This window comes from Thunnus thynnus, chromosome 1, assembly GCF_963924715.1.
Source record: "Thunnus thynnus chromosome 1, fThuThy2.1, whole genome shotgun sequence".
Taxonomy (NCBI): Eukaryota; Metazoa; Chordata; class Actinopteri; order Scombriformes; family Scombridae; genus Thunnus; species Thunnus thynnus.
The window spans coordinates 32,951,774-32,973,411 of record NC_089517.1 but is presented as its reverse complement, the minus strand read 5'-3'; the positions used below and the strand labels follow the sequence as shown (position 1 = coordinate 32,973,411).

At 41.3% G+C, this 21,638-nt stretch overlaps 1 protein-coding gene across 2 annotated transcripts; it reads left to right on the top strand.

Annotated features, from left to right (window-relative positions):
- Positions 1-140: 140 nt before the first annotated feature.
- Positions 141-21,638, top strand: LOC137187235 (neuropilin and tolloid-like protein 2). Of its 2 annotated transcripts, none has more exons than XM_067596005.1 (10): positions 141-850; positions 5,267-5,323; positions 5,615-5,758; positions 7,808-8,056; positions 8,623-8,670; positions 9,210-9,337; positions 14,111-14,339; positions 18,545-18,658; positions 18,780-18,910; positions 19,699-21,638. In XM_067596005.1, exons 1-10 carry the CDS (start codon positions 841-843, stop codon positions 20,446-20,448), a joined length of 1,860 nt encoding a protein of 619 aa, XP_067452106.1. In that variant the 5' UTR covers positions 141-840; the 3' UTR covers positions 20,449-21,638. The 2 variants fall into 2 exon arrangements, with proteins under 2 accessions (XP_067452106.1, XP_067452097.1); XM_067595996.1 differs by lacking the exon at positions 141-850 and adding an exon at positions 2,801-4,840.

The window sequence follows — 21,638 nt, the reverse complement described above, 5'->3', positions numbered from 1 at the left end:
GTACATTATGTACAATATGTCACAGTAGACACATGTAGTGTCTCTGTGTACAAAAGAGGACGCATCCAGCTTTTACCCTGATGCAGTTAGTCTGCTTCATGGGGGTTAATTATGTCTCATAACTTGCAAGCAGCATTAGGATTTACATAGTAGACCTGAATCTCTAGTTGACTACAACAGGACTTTGCCTGAATTCTGCATTTACACTGTATTTGTTGTAATTTAAAAAAGATGCAACAAGTTCGCCTGTGAGGTTTCATTTTGATAGTACCGACCGGAAAAGTGTTTTTCTCATTCTGTCTAGCTTCACGATGCTCATGACAAGCCACTCATTGATGTAAGCAGCGCCCACGGCTTAAATGAGCCTCGTTCAGGAGCATTTCTTAGTTCAGACACGGACGGAGAGCAGACAGAGATAGGCTCTCCTCCTCCTTCTCCTCCTCCTCCTCCTCTCTGTCTCTCTCCATCCATCCATCATTCACCCGTATGCGTCTTTTGGATATCCACCTCTCCTAAAGCGCGTCAGTCCGCTTGGATCAGTCCACCCTCCACATGTCATCTCCACTGTAGTCCCACAGGAGGCTGGTTTTAGTGTGATGATGCCTGGCTGAAAGGCTCACAAGCAGCGTTCCTCTTCCAGCCAAACGCAGCGGGATCGCCGACTGAAGGAGAGCTTGGTGCTCGCTGCTTTCTTCTTGGAGCGTGGCTCTGCGTAATGGATTTACTGTTGCCGGAGAAAAGTTGGATTTTGTGAAAAGCCCGTTGGATCCATAAAATGGACAGAATTGGGGGGTGTTTTTAGAAAGGTGCTTTTGGGTTGGAATCACATCGTGAGAGGAAATGTACAGAGGTGAGTCGTTTACGAGCTGCCCGAGCATCCGTGGTGCGCGTCAGGGTCCGGCGCCTTGGGCAGAAATCGACATTTCATTATTTGAAGCTTTGGATAAATGTATTTACCTTGTTCCTTTTTTTGTTATTCAACACATTAGGTGTTTTATTGACAGGTGATAACGATGTCAATACATTTCCAGAGCATGAGGATGACATAAAATTATAAGATACTCACTATGGATGAGACAGTTTGAGAACAATTACGATATTCCTCATTTTCTATGTAATCAGCTTTGACTGTGAGAGCTTAAATTTAAATATATATGCAAACTGATTCTGATTTTTTTTTCTTTTTCCGCTGCTCTCTGACAAATACATCCTTCTGTCTTTCGCCTATATTTGTCTTTGTTATCAAGTTGCCTTCTTGTGACTGTTTATGGCAAATCTTTTTATTGTCTACATCACTACTACACATGAACCACTGGCTGATCTGTTAGTCTGCTTCCTTATTTTATAAGATTCAGCAAAAGCCAAACAGGTTCTTCTGGGGTTTGGTTAGAACCGACCAGTCAAAAATAAACTAAAATAACGCCAAATGGTTCCTAAAATGTTTGATTAATGCTCCGCTGGTTTTGATCATTTCATTGATTAGCACTGATTTCTTAATTTACTATTCTGGTCCTATGATGAAGCATTTCAGAGTGAAATTTAAAAAGAAAGAAAATTTAAAAAGGAGAGTTTGTTCTTCCAGCAGCCAGTTTGCACTGTATGAGGTGTGTCTCTGTCCATACCAGCATACGTGAGTGCAATCTGTGTTTCATGATTATAATAGACAGCAGAGGTCACATACTATTTGAAATCCATATAGAAGCGATAAAACCGTCAGGGAGCAGAGAGTGTTTCCAATGAGCGGACAGTTTGACTGTGTGTTTTTAATCACTGACATAATAACATATTGTATGTCACAAACAGTCGACTGTAGCACTTTGTCTCCATAAATGTCGCCACAAAAAACTGTTTTTGATTAAAACGAACAGCGGCTGCAAACACTAATTATAAGGTTTTACAACCTCCGTAGCAGAAGAAGCTCTCCGAGTTTAAAGCCCGAGTCCTGTAGCAGGTGCGCGTGCGGTGCGCGTGCGGTGCTGCTGCTCCACTGGCTCCGGCTTCAGCCACCGTCTCGCGCCATCAACACCTGAGGCACGCAACGCAGCACGCGGCTGCAGCACCTCTCTTGATGTGGTCAGTGAAGCGTTCGTGGTGCTTTGGTGCGGGCGGTTTACTGCAGTAGTTCCGCTAGAATAAATGTAAGTTCTGTTTTCGTTGGTTAGCCTATTTCAACAATTTATGAAGTTAACTGTTAATTGGACTTCTCTTAAGCTCCATTAACAGCATGTCGACGATAAATGAACTGCTATGTGGCCACAGGTGCAACTACATTAATTGGACAATGCTGCCGTTCTTCATTTTAACCGTTTAAGCCTGTTGACACCCGATTAATCTCAATATCAGAGAGTTTAACCATGTTATAGCTTTTATCAAATGTTACCAATTCAATTAGCCTAGTCATATTTCCTGGTGGCCTTTTATAGCTGGTAGCCTAAATGCTTGCAAACAACGCCAGATAGCTTAGGCCTACAGGCTACGCAATTGGTTAAAAGGCCGTGGTTCCTTTTTCGGACAGGACATAACCGAGCAAAATTTCACGTTATCAGCTTTTCTATAATTCCCGGTCCTTCCGTATGCTCTGTGTTATGGCTGTGATGGCCTCTGTTTTTGTCTGACAATGTCTAGTCAGTTTCAGAGGAAAAAGCAGATTAAAGCCTTAACTTGGCTTGTAAAATGAAGTGAGAAGTGATGTAGAAATGAAATGACATGACCTAGAATCGCGGGGTTTGAACCCGCGGTCATTTTCCCTCTGGCTTTTTAAAAATGAACAGAGGTCAGATAAAGCTTATTTTATGGGATAAGACCAACGCTTGTCGGAAATATGTCTTGAGCTGCACATGCAAGACCCAGCCTGCAGTTTGTTACATTATATATTATATTAGCTGCCTGATAGTGAACTCAACAGTGATTTTTTTTTTTTTTCTCAAAGATAGCCTATTAATTGACATTCGTTGTGAGCAGCATTATCAACCATTCTGGTGTGGTATTGAAGTGACAATGGCTGCAAACTCTATTTACCTTGTAATTTATTTATAATATTGCAAAACATGTTACAAATGGCTACATTAATAATGCAACTTTTGCCTAATAAGTTCATTTGAATAAGCTATTTAAGTGCTTGATACACACATCTGTCACTATAGCTTAATGTAACTCTGAGGTTCAAAACTTTTAAAGGTGAAACGGTTACATGTTTTGTTTATATTTGCAGCCTAAAGGCCTTTAAAAGATAACCATTTTGCATGTAGGAGCTTTGTTGAGGACAGCAGTTCTCTTGCTATTTACAAGATTTAGTCACTAAAAGGCTTCAGAGAGCCAACAGCATCTTTTTGTAACATGGCTTTTCGGTTTGGGTGGTCTGTTCTCTAAATGTGCTGCCTGTGGTAGTTCATACTCCCACCTACAATACTTCATTGCAAGATAATGGAGATAGAAGTAATGAGGAGCCTGGAGGCCGTGTGTGTGTGTGTGTGTGTGTGTGTGTGTGCGTGCGTGCATTTCAAAATGAGTCCATTCAAACGTGCATGATCATTGGTGCGGTTGTGTTCACTGCTTATGTTAACCATGCATTCTTCTTCATTAGACCCGCGCCCCTCTCTCTCTCTCCTCTTTACTCTCTCTGTCTTCCATCCTTCCTTACTGGGTGCCATTATGCAATGTGCCAGGCTCACGCTCGCTCTCTAATTCGATGTGAGCGGGCCAACCTATTATGAACTCAGTGGGGATCAGGTCTATAGCGGCTTATCAGAGCAAGACAGTGTCAGAAGCTGTAACATGCTCGCCCTCAGTGCAGATATCATTGTAATGCAACATATTTCACCTATTGTCTGTAGCTGTGCTCTGCCCAAATGCCTGTCTTCTCATCAGTGCTGTAAGCCTTGGAGCCTATAATCCTGTTTTTTTTTTTTTCAGCTAATGCTTTATGTTTCTGCTGCCTAGAGGCTGCAGATTAGAGTCTCATGGTTTGGATGAGAGTTGATGTTTATATCTTTAATGAACAACTACTTCTATTACTGCTAGACAACTTTCACTACATCAACCGTTCTACTGCTGTACTACCTCCAATGTAATGACTAATCCTGCTATATGCCAATAATGCACTACTTCAGGAGCTACCACAGGTGGTGCATCAGCAGCAGTCGCTAAGACTATCGCATGTGTCCCTGCTGGTGCACCTGCAGCCATATTATACAGCAACTATAATTTGCAGCAACTACATTATGCTACTTACCCCAGAAATCTCTTACCATGAGAGCTGCCCTAAACCTCTTAAACCCTACTCAGTAAATATCAGAATGTTTCTACAACCACAACCACTATACTACTACTAATCTATAGTAGCTAATGCCTTTTTATTACTACCTTCCTCTCCTCTGCATGTATTTATTGTGGAATTAGTCATTGATCCATTCAAGTTTGAGGTCTGCTCAGTGTAGAGATGAAATGATTCATTATTGAAGTCATTTTTTTCGAGCAGAAAATGCCAATCATTGCTGCTTTTCTTTGTCTTATGTGATGGTAAACTAAATATTTGGGGGTTTTACACAGGCATCCGTGCCTTTAGTTTGGGGAACAGGACTACGGGATTATGTTACAGGCTGCCAGTCAGATAATCAGTAGATTAATCGATAATGAAATAATCTAGAGTTGCAGCTCTAGTTCAGTGTGTACTGGCCCAGATATCCTTAACAAAATAAATCAACAGTAACGATTCATAAATGTTTTCCTCATTTATAAGAAGATGCTGTCTAAGAGTTTGGACCCACTTCATTAACTCATGGAGAAGAATGCTAAATATCACTGCTTCCATTAATGAAACTGGACCACATAATCCATGCAGGTATACAGACATTAATATTAGAAACTTTAGCAGAAGCATGTACATCTACATCAAATGATTCATCATTGAATGCGTCTGTAATATTTTCCAGCGCTGACCTTTCATGAATGCTTTATGTGCTTCATATTGGCAATATGATTATATCTCGAACAGAGACCAGTATTATAAAGACTGGCTACATTTGTATATACACCATATGATAATCATTCCTCTGATAGCTCTCTGCCTCCTTTCTCTACTGCTATATGCTTTTTGAAATTTACCAACTCTGTCAGGGATTTACTTGAAATTGTATTGATTTATATTTTACTCACTATTCATCAAGGTTAGTTGAAATCAATACTGCAGGTTATCGCTCGTACTTCTGCGGCTGTTCAGTGATTTTCATTTTTTTGTTGTATAAATGTTGTATTATGTGTTTTACAGCGTGGATACTCTTCTTTCTCATAGAAGAGGGTTTCGCTCTGGCACAGAGAACTAAAGGTAAGCCACAGATCAAATATCCTTCTACTGAATGTGAATGTTATTTCACACATACTGAGCAACGCTGTGTGAAATAAGGAGCCTGTATGTCTACAGGACAAAATGGTCCTTTTCTTCATCCTAGTCTTTCCTTTCCTCCTTCTTTCTTTGCTTTTTCGCTTGTCGCTTTTCTCTCTTTTTCTTTTCTTTCTCTAACCCTCCCTCCACTCTCCCTGCCTTCCAATCATTCCCTCATTGATCCCCAACTCAATAACCCATCTGTCCGTCTGCTCTCTGCGTCTACGCTTTTAGATTCCCCGACCGAGCATGGCGCCCAGAGCCCTAACCAGAACGACTGTGGCACGTGGGTCCGCAACATCAACGGCGGGGTGTTCACATCGCCGAATTACCCCAACACCTACCCGCCCAACAAGGAGTGCGTTTACATCCTGGAAGGTAAAGCCAGGCCCTTTTCCATCTGAAAGCTTTATCTTCTGCTCGGTAGCTGTTGTCACCAGAACAGCTGACACAGTTTCCCACCTGTCAGCATATTGCCTCCTTCAGTGAATGTCATTAGTCTGACTGACATTGTTTTATATACCTTGTCCCTATCTGATTTTCCGTTCCTTTGCTGGCGGGCAATGAGCCTGACATTTGCCGAATGAGCCATCCTGAGTTTGTTTCAGCACACAGATATAGCCCTTTGAAAATGATGGAGAGTGGCGCATTGTGGGTAGCCCCTGACGTCTGGCCTAATCAGAGTAGTGCTGTGTTCCTCTCTATTGGCAGGGTGTGCCAGAAGACTCCGCTATTGAATGAAACATAAAAGAGATAAACATCTGCTACAGAACTGAGCTCTGGTGGGGCATATCACTGAATTGCAAGCGCCCTTTTCAACGCTTTAGTGTTTACCAGAAATATCACATCCATCAGTAATTTGGTGGTGTGCGGGAAATATAATCGAAAGCATCGCTAGCAGCTATAGGAGATGAGGTTTGGGATAGTGGTTGATGTGTTTTCATACCAAATTGAAGAACTGTTTGTCCATGAAGTTAAAGCACAGCCTCTCATGAAATCAGAAATGCAGATCAGATGTGTGCTTGGTCGTGGTGGGGTTTAGATTTTACACATGGCTCAAGGGCTCCCCCTGTGGACAAAGCAAGCCCAGACCTATTGTTGAGGAATAAGCCGTGACTTCAACACAGACAGCCTACTAGTGTGTGCAGTAGTTCATCGCTGTTGGTCTGGAAGGCGACAGATGGAACCTATCATTTGCTATTATTTGGTCTTAAATGGCCTCAGTCATAATCACATCCAGGCTGCAGTGTTGAGCCTTTTATTCTGCCTCACATAGAGACAGAGAGATGTTCACGTTTGGCATAAGTGCTAATCAGATAGCTTTGTAATCATAATTTGTGGTTAGTGAGGCTCATTGATTGTGTTATGTCCCCCAGTTCATCAGCTCAATAGATCGAGTGATTATACTTTCTGCTCTTTCTGTATCAAGCTGTGTCATTTGTGTGTGTGTGTGAGAGAAAGAAGGATATAGAAAGTTATAGAGAGAATGAGACTCTACAGGGAATGATAGCAGGAAGTGCAGGCATACAAGCTGCTCGTTCAAGCAGAAAAGGAGAACACTCGGGCTCAAATTCAAACACAAGAACAGAGACAGTATTTCACACAGAGAAAAGAGCATCTTCTGTGTTATTTTATTTTGTTACATGCTGTACCAAACACATGTACCACCCTTGACCTCGATCTTTTTCTTCTAAATGTTATACTTCCATGATTCATCCCCCAAGGCAGGAATACATTTCCCTTGTTAAATGCTTCCTGAGTTTGTGTATGTTTGTGTGTGTGTGTGTGTGTGTGTGTGAGGGGGCTATTTAAGAGCTCTGTCCATTCTTTATATAAGACATGATCTGGATTTGCATGACAGGTGAACTTGTGAACTACAGTTCATGCTGCGATTGCAATGTTCTTAATTCACTGACTTGAACACAACAATGCTGACGTGTCAGATTGTGTGTGTTTTTGTGTATAGTTGCATACATGGTTAATAGATGCAGAAATGTGTGTATTGTGCTGTTTACCACAGTTGGAAAGAACAAACCAAAGCATAAACAAAGTCTGGGTGATTGAACCAGGTTAAACATTTATTCTGCTGTTTACCAAATTATGATATCATGTGACTGTTTCTTGTGTGATTTGTATGTTTTAAGCCAGAAAAGTATCCCATGTCTGAAAAGTGCTTTAGTTAGTACCCTGTACCTCAGCCTGACCCAACTTCTAACAAGTTTGAGTTTACTGAGCATAACAGCCTGCTCTGATTTAAAATCAATTTTAAAATCCAGATTAACTCATATTTGCACCTCCTTTTATTTATGCTTTAGACTATCATCCAGATTTGTCTTTGTCCTGCAAAAAGCAAGATTTATTTTTTCCTTTCATGGATTTTTTCCCTCTTTTGTTTCTTTTCTCTCCCCACTCTTTTGCTCGCCAAAGCTCTCCCTAGACAAAGGATTCAGCTGGCTTTTGATAAGAATTACTACATCGAGCCATCATTTGAGTGCCGCTTCGATCACATCGAAATCCGTGATGGACCATTTGGGTTCTCGCCGCTCATCGATCGCTTCTGTGGGGGCAAGAACCCGGGCCTGGTTACATCAACGGGCCGTTTCATGTGGATCAAGTTCACCAGCGACGAGGAGCTGGAGGGCCTCGGCTTTCGAATCAAATATACCTTCATTGCAGGTAGAGACACCCAAACTGTACTTTTGCAGTGAATGTAATGCCCAAGTACACCCTCAGACTCTCCAAGCTAATTTCAGTAGACTTCAAAGGTTTGACGGAAGATATGTAGAGAACTGGTCCCAGACAGATTTTACAAAGTCCTCAAAAGTATAAAAGAGAGTCTGACCTCAGTGTGACAGAAAAAAATATCATTCTTCCCTAAAACATCATTTTCTTGCATCGCCCAACTTTTTTGTGTTCATTACCAGTAAAGGATGACTGAACATGGGCTGGCTAGACATCCACAAGTCACCCATGGGGTCTCCAATTTCCCAAACATCACGGGCTTCTTTCCTTCGCTTTTCATGCTCTTCAGCAGTCACACGCTCAACATCAGAGCCTCCTGAATCTAAACACAATATGCCTAGAAATCAGCGTCTCCCATCAGGCAACAGATATTAGCTTCAAACAGACCCCTCTCTGCTTTATCTGGCCTGCCTTAATGGGATCTTATCTTGTGTTCTCTGCTTGCCTATTTCTGCTGTGTGGATTGAGAGTAACGTGCCTCCCAAATCTTATCATTTCAGACCCTGATTTCCATCTACACGTGGGCGGACTGCTAAACCCCATCCCAGGTAAGCTCTTCAGTATTTTGCCAGATTCTTTTTGAAGAGCTCCTCTGTGCTCAGAAGCTTACCGGAGGCTATCTCTGCCTCTGACGTGAATGCTGAACGTGCAAATGTACCTTGACAAGCACACAATTGTACCTAAAGTGAAAGGACGTACAAACACACACATACACCAAACACATGAAGGAACACACACCTCTTTTATCCTGCTGTTTCCTCCTTGTCTGTCTGTCTGCCTTTGTTCCTCTGTCTTCTTATTGTCCTTTGTCCTAATCCGCTGTGCTCACTTCTATTCCGCCTTTAATCCTTTACTTCTTTAAATGAAATCCTTCATCTGTCCCTCAGTCTGTCATGCTCCTCTTCTCATCCTACCCTTTTGTCTCGTCGTATTTTGCTCTCTCTCTCTCTTTTATCCTTATTCTCTCTTGCTTCTCATGTACCTACATCTAACCTCTTTCTCACCTTTACTGTGTTTTTCACCTCTCTCTCTCCTTTTCCCTCTGTCTCTTTCTCTTCCTACCTCTCCTCCACATTCCTCTCTACAGACTGTCAGTTTGAAATAGGTGGATTTGATGGGATTATTCGCTCCAGTCAGGTGGAGGAAGAAGAGAGAGTGAAGCCTGGTGATGCTCTGGACTGTATCTGGACCATCAGGGCTCCTCCTCAGTCCAAGGTCAGTACACGGGATCGTATTAGTCATCAGGAATCATGGCAGGTGTTGCTCTTATCCTGTCCTGCAACCTCTGTTTGGTGCATTCAAAATTTTCCATTATGGGGGTAAGGATGAGTGTTGTCTGGAGTTTTGTTTGGATGACTCATGACTCAAAGCTATTTTAAAAATCCTGACAAGTGCACACCCTAACTTAACAAAAGTAGTTATAACATGAAATCTATAAACATCCTGAGAAGTATATTTTTCAGTCAAAGAACTAATGTTTTCTAATTAATCAGCGTAAACAGCAAATCTAAGCTGGACCACATGGCAACTGATACAAAATCTCATCTCGTCTAGCTAGTGACGCACACAGTCTATCCCAGAATAGATATGAATTGTCTACAAAAAAGGAATCTGGGGTGAAATAATTTAGAAATTTAGCATGAAAGCTCGCAGTGTTGAAGTGGGGTGATGCTCTGAATATAAACAAGAGCAGAAACAGCTCTGAATTTCTAAGTAGCTGTGGAGTCAACTCCAGACTCCCCTTGTCTACTAGCAGTCTGTGCAGTGTGTTCTCCCTTTCTGTCAACAGAGTTGTTTCAGGACTTCACCTTGACAGCGTTCTCTGTCTTTATGTCAGTATTATTTTTACTTTTTTCTCTTTTGTACCCTTAGTAGCAAATGTGATGTCAGTGTGCTTTTGAAGAATTCCAGCATAAAAAAGAGTAATGGATTTGTCCAACACTCAGAAAGAAATGTATGAGTCCTTCAGGTCAAAACTTCTTCTACTATCATCTTTTGTGTGATAGGAGAATATTGTTCTGACCTGCTTTTTTCCAAAGAATGTAATTAAGTAAACAAGCAACCAAGCAGAGGTACATCTATATAAGCCTTTCAGTGAGTTTGCTGGTTTAAATATTTTGTATGAATCACACTCCAGTCATTGAGAACAAATCCTCCTGTGGTCATGTCTGTATTGTGATTGTAATTGAATACATAATTAGCAGTGCAAACACACAGAGAGGCAGCATGGGAAAAGGCAATGCAGGAGAATGTTGTTTATAAAATGCAGCCCTGGCTGATGTGTTGTCATAAATTCTGATATTTAGGAGTTGATATCCAAAATCCCATTGACGGAATAAGTGCTCATGCTCCTGTGCTACTCACTGACCACAATGGGAACATCTCAGGTATTTACTGTCTTATTTGATCTTTCCTCGCTCCTTGCTCCTCACTTGAACCGGAAGTCGTTCTGGTCCTTCATTTCGAAGGCCGTCAAAGCTCTTATTTCTGCTCCGAGGAGCAAGGTTGCACGAGAGCCGCCTTCATGGAAATCTTTTACCAGCAAGCACACCCCCTTATTGGAAAGTAGTTATTGATTGGACGCTGCAGCTGATTGGACTGATCTTATACATCACATCACTGAGTGGAGACAGATTACAGATTAAACTCAAGTGTATCACTCCCAAGTATTATATTGTATTTGTTTTCTGATTCACCATCTAGTTAACCATCACTGATTGGTAGTCTGATAAACAAAAGAACCATAAACAACTTTCTTCATTTATTAGAAAGATTTTTCTTTTCATGATCTGTTATTTCCCCCATTAACTTTTATTGTGTTTAAAATTAAAGTAGCCTAAGGAAGAGTCTGTCTGTCAGCAAGAAACACTTTTTATATTTTATTTTAACACATTTATATTTTACATAATTTATCATAATTTCCATTCAGGCACATGTGAGGCTGAGAATTCCTAAACATCAGGTTTGATATGAGTTACATCATTTCCTTCTTCCGTGGAACATTTAGCCTAATAAATAATTTCCAGTGTTCAAAAGGCCACCATAATCATACTCTGGCCTATTAAACCATGAATCAACAATTAGAATATCAATAAATACAAATGCAGTCATTAATAAATAATGTAAACGCATTCTGCCAGTAGAAATGGTCCCTGTGCCTCTGAGCAGGACACAGTACACAGTATAAATACAGAGTGCAGGTTTTTATTCACGTGCAGGTGTTTGTTAAATGGGTTACAGGCTGCTGAGAGAAAACAGCTGCTGTTAGTATTAGGACAGCGCACATGTGTGCAGATACAAACTCTATCAAACGTCACTACAGCTGTTTGAACTGACAGCTGATCCAGTTGTGATCAGCTGAAAACGGATCATCAGAATCATCAGAAACAGACATCGCATCACGTGACACTTCAGAAGGACATCTCATTTCTTTAAAAACTAAAATCTAAAAACTAAAATATTTCTTTGTTTCCTCTCTCTTCACATGGTTTCCTTGTGTCTCTCCTTGCATCCTCAGTGGGAGGGATATATATACACTCATAGGTATACAAGAAATATTTTATGCATACATATGTAAACATTCATGCATTAGTCACACATGCCCTATCTAACTTAACTAACATATAAACACACACACACAGTCCCCACAGTCATTTCACTGGTCGTACATGTGCAGTGTGAAGAGGATCTGAATTTAGCAGCCGCTCGGAGTTGCCTCACCAGATATTAGCTCAGTGATGCAGAAGGAACAGAGCAGCACATTCAGCAGCAGAATAAAAGCATGTAGCTACTTAAAGGCATACTACGCAGGATTTGTTGATTACTATTTGAAAAACACAACATTCAAAGTTGGCCCTCGTCCCCAGCACAATGTATCTCTCTGCTCTCTGTATGCACGAGGGCGGGGCTGAGCTCCACACACACACACACACACACACACACACACACACACATACACACACACACACACACACACACACATATACCCAGTTGACAGCAGTCTGCTGCAGAGTCCACAGCAAACAGAATGAAACGGACTTTATACTTCACTCATGTTGACTACAACTGCAAAATCTGACAGTAAGGGAGACAGTATGAGCAATTTATCAAACAACTTTTGAACAAGCAGAACATCTGCGCTGTTTCTGCCATATTCATAACTTCCTCTTGTCCATGTTGCTACGTTTTTATAGAGCCTCACACTCACACCCTGAACGCTGTTATTGGCTGGAGGCTACACACCCACTGTCCAAAGGTTCAAGCCCAGAAATGACCCGAACACAGCAAAATAATAAGAGAATGCAGGCAGAGAGCAGGATCTCTGTAGATACATACACTGACACACACTCCTAGTAGGTCATAAGTGATTATTGAGAGGGATTATTTTTGTATGAGTCTGTGCATCATTTTTTGGGAAAATCCTGCATAGTATACCTTTAACTTCTGTATGCTTACAGGTGCTTTTGTGCTCAATGTGCTGAAGTTTTATCTAAGTTTTTCTGCCCCTGTGACCAAGATCTTATGTCATTACTGCTGATATGATTTTTTCAATTTAAAGACAATTTAAAGACATTTTTTATGTGATGACTTTGAAAGGTTTAACTTAATGCAACTGTTTATATATTAAGGAGAACTTAATATATAGAGATTATATAGATTTAATAATAATAACTGGAAAGTCACAGGTGTACTTAAAAACATTAATAACAAATGAATTGCACTTTGATGAGCCAGTTCCAGGACCCTGATACTGTGCATGCTTTCTAACTGGATTGTTACTATTATTAGCTATACCTGTGCAAGTTGAGATGATTGCTTTGAAAAAGGTCTATTAAGAGACTGAGAAAGGCCATCTTTTGCATGAATTTGGTGGACACACTGATCTATGTCAGACAGTATTTTAATAGTCCCATCAAGCGATCCTCATCAAATCTTAAAATGTCATATAACCAAAGTTGTATTCACTAGGTGATTGTGTTTGAGTTGTCATTGTCACAGGCACATCAAATAAGCAAAGTCTGGCAATAGGTATTTTTCACAGAAGACATTTTGACAGGTCACAGTAGAAAAGCACAACTGTAATTAATAAGATTAATGATGATTCATTTAGCTGCTTCAGTTTCAAGGTCCTAGTATTGGGCATGCCAGCTCACTGTAACAGAGAGACCAAAGCCGTCATTAATATTATTAGTGACACCTGTGCTTTTCCTACTCTGGCAATTCAAGATGTCTGCTGTGAAAAAGGCCTTTTATTGAACTTTGTTGAAGAGCAACATCACAGCTGACACTGCAAACTTCAGTATCATGAGACTTTCCCAGATTTCCCACTGGTATTTACTGCTATGTCAGCTGTTTGACCACAGTTCCATGGTGGAAATTCCCAGCTTTATCATTTAAAGTTATTGTCTACAAGGACCACCCAAGCACACTAGTTTTGCAGTCTGAGAATAGACTCTCTCATTTGGGAGGAGGTGCAGATTCAGTTCACTAGCCTTGCATTCCCTGCAGCGTTCTCTGAATTGAGACACAGCTAAGAGAAAAGAGGAGGGTGAGGAAGCAGAGCAGGCAGCACTATGACAGATATTTTGAAAGATTGATTTTTCTAAGTAGTTGGTTATCCATATGTGAATGATGCATGCTTGCTTCACAACTTAGATTAGATTTACTGTTATTATTTGATTCCATTTTCCATAGCTGCATCCTCTAAACAGCTTATCCTGTTCCTATCCCAGCGTGCTCTGGAAGAGAGGTGGGCAGGTTGCCAAACTGTCACAGGGTTTTATACTAATCTATTGTATTCTATTCATTATCTGTGTCTGAACATTTTTCAGGTAAATTTGCTTTACTGATGTGATGCATTTTTTTGCCTACATAGACAGTACAGTTGCTGGTTATGGTTAGACAGCTGTGAGGTGAAATTAAGAATTGCTGTGGATTTCTGGTATTCATTCAGCTTCACTCTGATTAGCATTTCCTGTCTATCTGCAGATCTACCTGCGCTTCATGGAGTACCAGATGGAACACTCTAATGAGTGCAAGAAGAACTTTGTGGCCGTTTACGATGGCAGCAGCGCCATTGAGAACCTCAAGGCCAAGTTCTGTAGCACCGTGGCCAATGATGTGATGCTGGATAACGGTGTGGGAGTCGTGCGAATGTGGGCCGATGAGAAGAGTCGACTCAGCCGCTTCCGCATGCTCTTCACCTCATTTGTCGACCGTGAGTGCCAGTCCTCACAGTCATAATCTCACTATTTTAACTCACTTTTATGTATTACGAAAGGCACCATATGTACCATAATGTAATACCTATAAGCCATCGGCCACCACATTATCCACCCACACATAAACATGCACACAAATACACTTGATTTATGCCCCACATTCTGTATGCATCACTAGTCACTAACAGACACTGAAGTGTCATTTCAGAAAGGAAAGCTAATTACGCTGTGCTGTGTTTAGAACACAGATATGAGAAAACCAATTATTTACTCCAGTGTTTTTTAAATAACTGAAAGCATCAAATAATTTCTTGATATGCATGTCACAACATGATACTGTGCCTATTCTAGGTCACTTACAACAGGAAAATAGAAACATATTTATCTGGTTTGACTTAAAGAAAAGCTGAATGGGATTAATGGATGTGCGGGAAGTAATAACACATTAAGCTTCATCATTTTTGAAGGACAAGGAACCTTCTAACAGATGCTGTTAAAGGTTGTACATAAAGTAGCAGGAATTGCCATGCAGGAAACTCTTTTTCTGTTAGCACACCGTAATATTTTCATTAAATGCCTGAATAGACTGAGATATTAATTGCCACATTCTCCTGCACACTTCCCAAACCCCGGCTGAATGCTAATGTTGTTTTCTTCAGCAAACCTATAACCATTGCAGTCAGAACTTAATGGCCTTTTAAATCCAGCAAGGGTGTGTTTTTTCATTCTGAGAGTCCTTAAGAGCATTTGGATCCTCATTAATTCTGATCACACAGTTCATCTCAGAGAAGTCTAAAGTCTCTTGAATAACTCCCAGACTTTATTTGGTCAGAGTCAGCGGCTGGCTGAAAGTTTACTTAGAGGTCAGAGGGATCAGGCAGGTATTAACACAGTGAGGAGATTTAGGATGACCAGACTTGAAGTGCCCCCCTCCTCCCACTTTATATGTAAAAAAGTGAAATTTATTATGAGTATGAAGACCATAGATTTACATGGACGTATTGCTGAAGTACAGGCTTAACATACATACTATACACAACCAAAAAACTTGACACCATAGATAGACATGGGCCTACAAATGCCATACTAGCCCTTACACTGATGCTCAAATCTGAATGCAATTCACATCCCAATGCAACATGTCATGCTAAATATCATTATTTCCATCATAAACGGCCTGTATGAAGACTACATGGAAAACCATTACAGAGTATGTCTAAAAAAAATCATTACATACATATACCAAATAAGGCAAGCCCAATAACGACTGTTGCAAGGAACCATTCCATCAGCTGAATGATCATATAGTGCCAGGTGAGGTGATGTGACAGTATAAGGAATAGCACATTGAGACAATGTATTGCAATGCATAGGCTATTAGACATTATGGTTGTTTTGTTGTTCTGCAGTTTCAGAAACAAAAATGAAAGGAATGAAAACAGAATATTGATTTGATTTTCATTTCAAAACCCACAAGCGAAAACGCATTTTTCGTTTCCCTGTTTAGAAACAGCAGATACAACATTTATAAAGGACTTGATTTTCCTTCTCGCCTTTGTAAAACAGAAAATAGGATAGTTAACTAATGTATGAACCATAGCACTCAGGAATACAAAGGTGTACTTATTCCACACAGGAGGTTGGGTTAGTAAAATGGTCTTTGAACATTTTTTCTCTCAGCAATGAAGTGTACTACTGTTATTACTGAAATAACAGTGTCTCTCTCTCTCTTCGCCGCTCTCAAACCCCTGTAGTGTTGAAAGACGCACAGCAGCAGCTTCTTTTCAACTGTTATATTCTTATTAACAAGATGATATTGAATAATATGATAAATAAAAGCTAGATCAAGTGCTTTATAAATGTTGTATCTGCCGTTTTTGACCACGAAAACTATTTACATTTTTCATTTTTTTCACATTGATGCTCCCAGCACGGCAAATTGGCTGGTGTCCCCGGCACTTACCCGATGCAATATATGGATAATCCAGTCCAGAGAGGGATGCATTAATCTTTGTCACTCAGAGAAGAAGATGAGTTTTGCCTTTCGCACTCGAGCATCCTTAATGTGCTCTAATCTAAGCTCTAATCTAATCTAACCCCCAGAACCCAATCTGACATGTAAACCAGACATATTAAGACTAAATACACACACCCACGCACACACACAGTGCATACATTCAGACGTGACGCTCTGGTTCTGGGAATGTAGAGGGAAAAGATGGAGATGTGTGTGTGTGTATGAAGGGAGGGTGGGGGAAGCGTTGTTGACACCCTCTGAGAAGCTACATTTTGAAGGCGGGAGACCTATAATCGGTTTGGAAGTGATCGTAATGTCAGTGTAGCAACCCCGTCTACAGGCTCACTGGGAGATGGATTGGAAGGACACTCCAACACACACACACACTCTCCCTCTCATACACATGCCAATACACACATATACGTTTCTCTTTGTCAAAGTTATTTAACACTGAGGCAGAGCAAGGATGCCGGGGAAGGGAAGTGCAGGTTCAGAGCTCTCATCACGGCGGACCTTGGAGCAGGGGTGAAGCTGGTGGAGCAGACCGCAATCTGTTGAAGCTGTGATAAAGACTGAGAGAGTGTGTCCACGTGTGTGTGAAAAAGCCTGTGTGTGTGGTAAAAAAATAAATAAATAAAAGAGAGGTGGAAAATGTCTGTCAGAGGGGCTGAGAAAGGACAATTTATAGTAGAGAATAAGCCATAAGTGATAGAGGTGAAATATTACGCTGAACAGCAAAGGTGCACAGTGAGCAGCAACATGTGATTGTGTGAGTGCTGGTTGAAAATAACCATGAGGTGGTTACACTGTACAGGTATTTTCTGAGCATGATGTTCTTTTCTTGAAGCTGATAAAAGATTAGATAAGAGGGCATGGGAGTTGTTACTCAATAGAGGAGGGATAACAAAAGAGAAAAAACACATTTCTTCAAATTTATGTCTCAAAATAGCATGTTTTGTTGTTATTGACACCTCAAAATGTCAAAATTAAAATTTCATTGAATTACAAAATGCAGTTGACACACTTACACATGGTGAAACTCCTCCATAACAATGACACTTCACAGTAGAACTTCAAGTGTGGTTTTAATGTACATAGTGCTGTTTGTTTAACCAGGGGCTGGTTTCAGAAGAATGGCCCCATCAGTTGCTCAAACCTATGAATAATTTGTTGTGTAGTGCAGTAAATTAAAATTATTTTCAAACTAATAAGCATGGATAACCGCTGAGTATATATTTCAGATATTATTTTCACCTGTTACATGGGAGGTCTGTGTTTGTCCTCCAGTATATTTAACACTTGGTTAAATGCTCAGTGCCTGACTGCTACATAAGCGACCTGGTGGCCCTGATTCCTCAGGACCTGATGGGGAAAAATCACACTATAGAACACATAGGAAATATATTATTCTACTGCTTTTCCTCAACTTCCACTTCACCCGTTTCTTGCTTCACTCTGCACATAAGAACCAGATTTCCCCTAGATTTTACTGCAGCCCTAAAACATCTCCACCAAAACTCAGGCATCTGCATCTTCCCTCAGCCGTGCGGCTCTTCCTCCTGACTGGCAGTGCATCGATCTCCTGAGCCTAGCAGCCAGCATCAATTACTAGTCATCTTTGTCTCTGCCATCTCAGCCTTCATTGGCTAACAGTCACTTTAATGTGCGGTGTCTCATGGCACCTGCCCGACCATCTGCACCCCATGATAGCTTGAAGCTGTTTCCAGCACCTCCCTTCCTTCTTTTCATCCTTCCCCGAATTCTTGCTCTCCTCCTACCATCCACTCTCCCAGCGCCTCTCTCCTTCCTGCCTCCCGTTTCTCACACTCCCTTGACATGAAGGCAGCAGCTCAGTGAAGCTGCTGTCTCCTCTCCTCATTGCTCCCTGATGTTGTGTCTGCAGGAAATGATGATGTATGGCCCTGTGTGGACTGTCTCCGTTAGACTTCTTGTGTTTGGAGAAATAATATAAGACTTTATCTTTTATCACATGCCTCTACAGATTTCCACAGCCAAAACATTGTTGTTTTATTGTTGTTATTGTTTTATTGTTATTATCATCAAAATAGCTCCTGGTGCTTTTCACTGTGTAGTCATCTTTTACTCAGCACTATTAGACAGCTGTTGTTCTGTTGTTTTTTATTCTAACTTCCATTATCTCTGTGTATTGTCTCTTGCCTGCAGCCCCCTGTTCAGCCAATACATTCTTCTGCCACAGCAACATGTGTATTAACAACTCTCTGGTGTGCAATGGAGTTCAGAACTGTGTCTACCCGTGGGATGAAAACCACTGCAAAGGTATGGTCAACATTTTGCCAATTATTCCCTACTGAGGTCATTATAATTACAATAATGTTGTCTTTAAAATCTAACTTCATCTTCTTATTTTCTCCTCTCCTCTCCCCTTCCTTCTCTCCAGAGAAGCGATCTAAGGGTCTCTTCCATCAGATCACAAAGACCCACGGCACAGTGATTGGTGTTTCGTCAGGCATAGTTCTGGTTCTCCTTATCATCTCCATCTTGGTCCAAATGAAGCAGCCAAGGAAAAAGGTAACTCATTCTTTTGTGGTTGACCTTTTTTTCAGCAGGAAAGCAGAGAGAACCACAAGAGAAGAGACACATAATTGAAAGCAAGGCTGGGATTTGAAACCAGATGGGGGTACACCGGCTTTGGAGACAGTGAAGAAAGAAAAACTCCACCTTTGGGTGCTTCAACACCATTATATACTATATCAAAAAATGTCTAATGCAATATATTGTAGGAGATGTTTAGTTATAGGATGATTTTCTTTTTTGGTTCAGCCATTTTTTCTCAACCTGACACATCTATGTGTTACTTTAGTGTGTAATTTCCCACAATTCCCTGAAGACTCTCCTTACTCAAAAAGCATTTCTTTATGGCTGGTCTATTGAGGCTACGCTTTGTAAAGAAATTGGCTTCTGTGACTCCTCTGTAATGGATTTCTTCCTGTATGACCACTGAACATTGTGAAAAATTGAGGCTCTAGAAAATACCTCTGGCTGTTTGAGCAGTCGATGGTGTAAAAATGCAGTATACTAGCAAACTTTATGGCAACATCTTTACCACAGGCTGTAAAAAATAAATAACACAGTGTGTTGATTATCCACGAGTAAGAAAAAAATCTCCACTTTCCTTCCAACAGCGTTTTGTAACTTTTCATTTCAAAGTAGAACATTTGTCGTGCTTCCAATGAAAGTTGTATGTTGTCAGTGTTACTCCAGTTGTCGTCTTGATATATTATCATATCAATGTGAAAACTTGTGGCTTGTGAATCACTAACATTGAATTTTCTAAATGTTTTTTTTGTCTCGTTAAGGTTGTAGCTCGGCGGCCTGGTGTTTTCAACAAGGCGGGCTTCCAGGAGGTCTTTGACCCGCCCCACTATGAGCTCTTCTCTCTACGAGACAAGGAGATATCCTCAGACCTAGCTGACCTGTCTGAAGAGCTGGACAGCTTCCACAAGCTGCGGCGCTCCTCCACCATGTCCCGCTGTGTCCACGAGCACCACTGCGGCTCGCAAGCCTCAGTTGCTACTGGAGGCGGCAGTATGAAGCACAGCCGCACCACCCTGAGCTCCATGGAGCTGTCCTACCACAACGACTTCTCCAAGCCACCACCCATGAAGACTTTCAACTCCACAGCCAGCTACAAGAAAAGCTGCTACGGCTACAAGCAGCACGCACAGACTCACGACTGTGACCAGCAGGTCATTGAGGACCGCGTCACAGAGGAGATCCCCTGTGAGATCTATGGGCGTGGGGGAGGAGGAGCGGGAGGAGCCACAGGTGGAGCAGCAATGGGAGGAGGAGGAGCGTCGGGGATGGCAGGAGGAGGGATTGGAGGAGCATCGGGGATAACAGGAGGAGTGCCAATGTCAGGAGGAATGGGGATGGCAGGTGGAATGGGGATGACAGGAGTGGGGATGGCAGGGCCTAGCGGCATCGCTGGAGGTATCGGTGGCGGGATGGCGGGAGTCTGCGGAACCCTCAGTGTCCGCGGCAACAGCGCTCGTAACAGTACCACCATAGTTGACCCCCAACAGCGCTCCATGTCCATGGACTTCTAGATGGAGAAGGGTGGAAGAGTAGAAGAGAGGAAATGCAGACAGAGCTTGCATTTCACTCATTGAAAGAAGAGAAGGAAGAGGAGCAAGAGAGTCACAACAGTCCTAAATTGATTGCCCCTGTCTTCTCTTCTTCCTTCACTCTCCAAACAGTATTAATAGTGTGGCAGGTAACACTTAAGGATCTGCTCCTCTCAAAGTCTCATCTGGAGGTCTGGGAAGAATGGGAAACAAGAATCAAGGAACAAAAAGAGGAGAAACACTGAAGAAATGAATAATTCCGTTCTTCAGGATACTGAAGGATGCAGAGTTACGGGAGGCAGAAGACATCTCGTCTTTCCTCCAAACTTATACTCATTTAATCTCTCCTTTCATCAGACACATATAAGGAGAAGATTGTTGCATGCAGACCCAGACTTCTCTCTGTCTGGTTGCCTAAAAGACCAGGAAACCACTCAGACACAGAGAGAGGGAACAACAGAGAGACGTTCTAGACTGAGTTTTTACATTTATTCACCTGCCATGTGCAGATATATGATATATGATCTATAGTGCGTCTTCTAATAATTTATTTGAGTCTTTATTTTTGTCAGTGTACTGTACTGTTAAAACCAGTATATATCCAGCCTCATGACGATGCTTGGCTTTTAACTCTTTAATCTTTTTCAATTGTTGCTGAGATGATTTTATGAAGGTGACCTATCCATAATGTGTGGTGTTGATGATGATGAGGATGTAGTTGATGATGATCACAAAGATGATGACAATGATGATGTGATATTACTATAATAATTATGTAATTTTCATGGTTACCTCACACATACACAGAAGGTACGTTTCATTCAGTCTCTCCTCAGGAAGAGCACACGAAGAGACTTATTTTGTTAAGAAATAGAGAAAAAGACTATTGCTGCTCTATGAGCTTTACAGCATATGGGCAGTGAGTTTGAGGAATATGAAATGTTTGGTTTTGAGACCTGGACTGAATCTAAATAGTAACCATCCCACTCCCAAATGCCACTCTTACCAGGAGAAAAATGTAATTTCTCAATTTCCCTATGAACTGAGTGTGTAAAACAAGCACAACCTGTTTCCCTAAAGAGACAGACATGTAGCCTATATGGGACTCATTTATGATTTAACCACTGGTTGTATAATTTCATTCTGTTGAATTAAATGAGAGCTTACTCGCC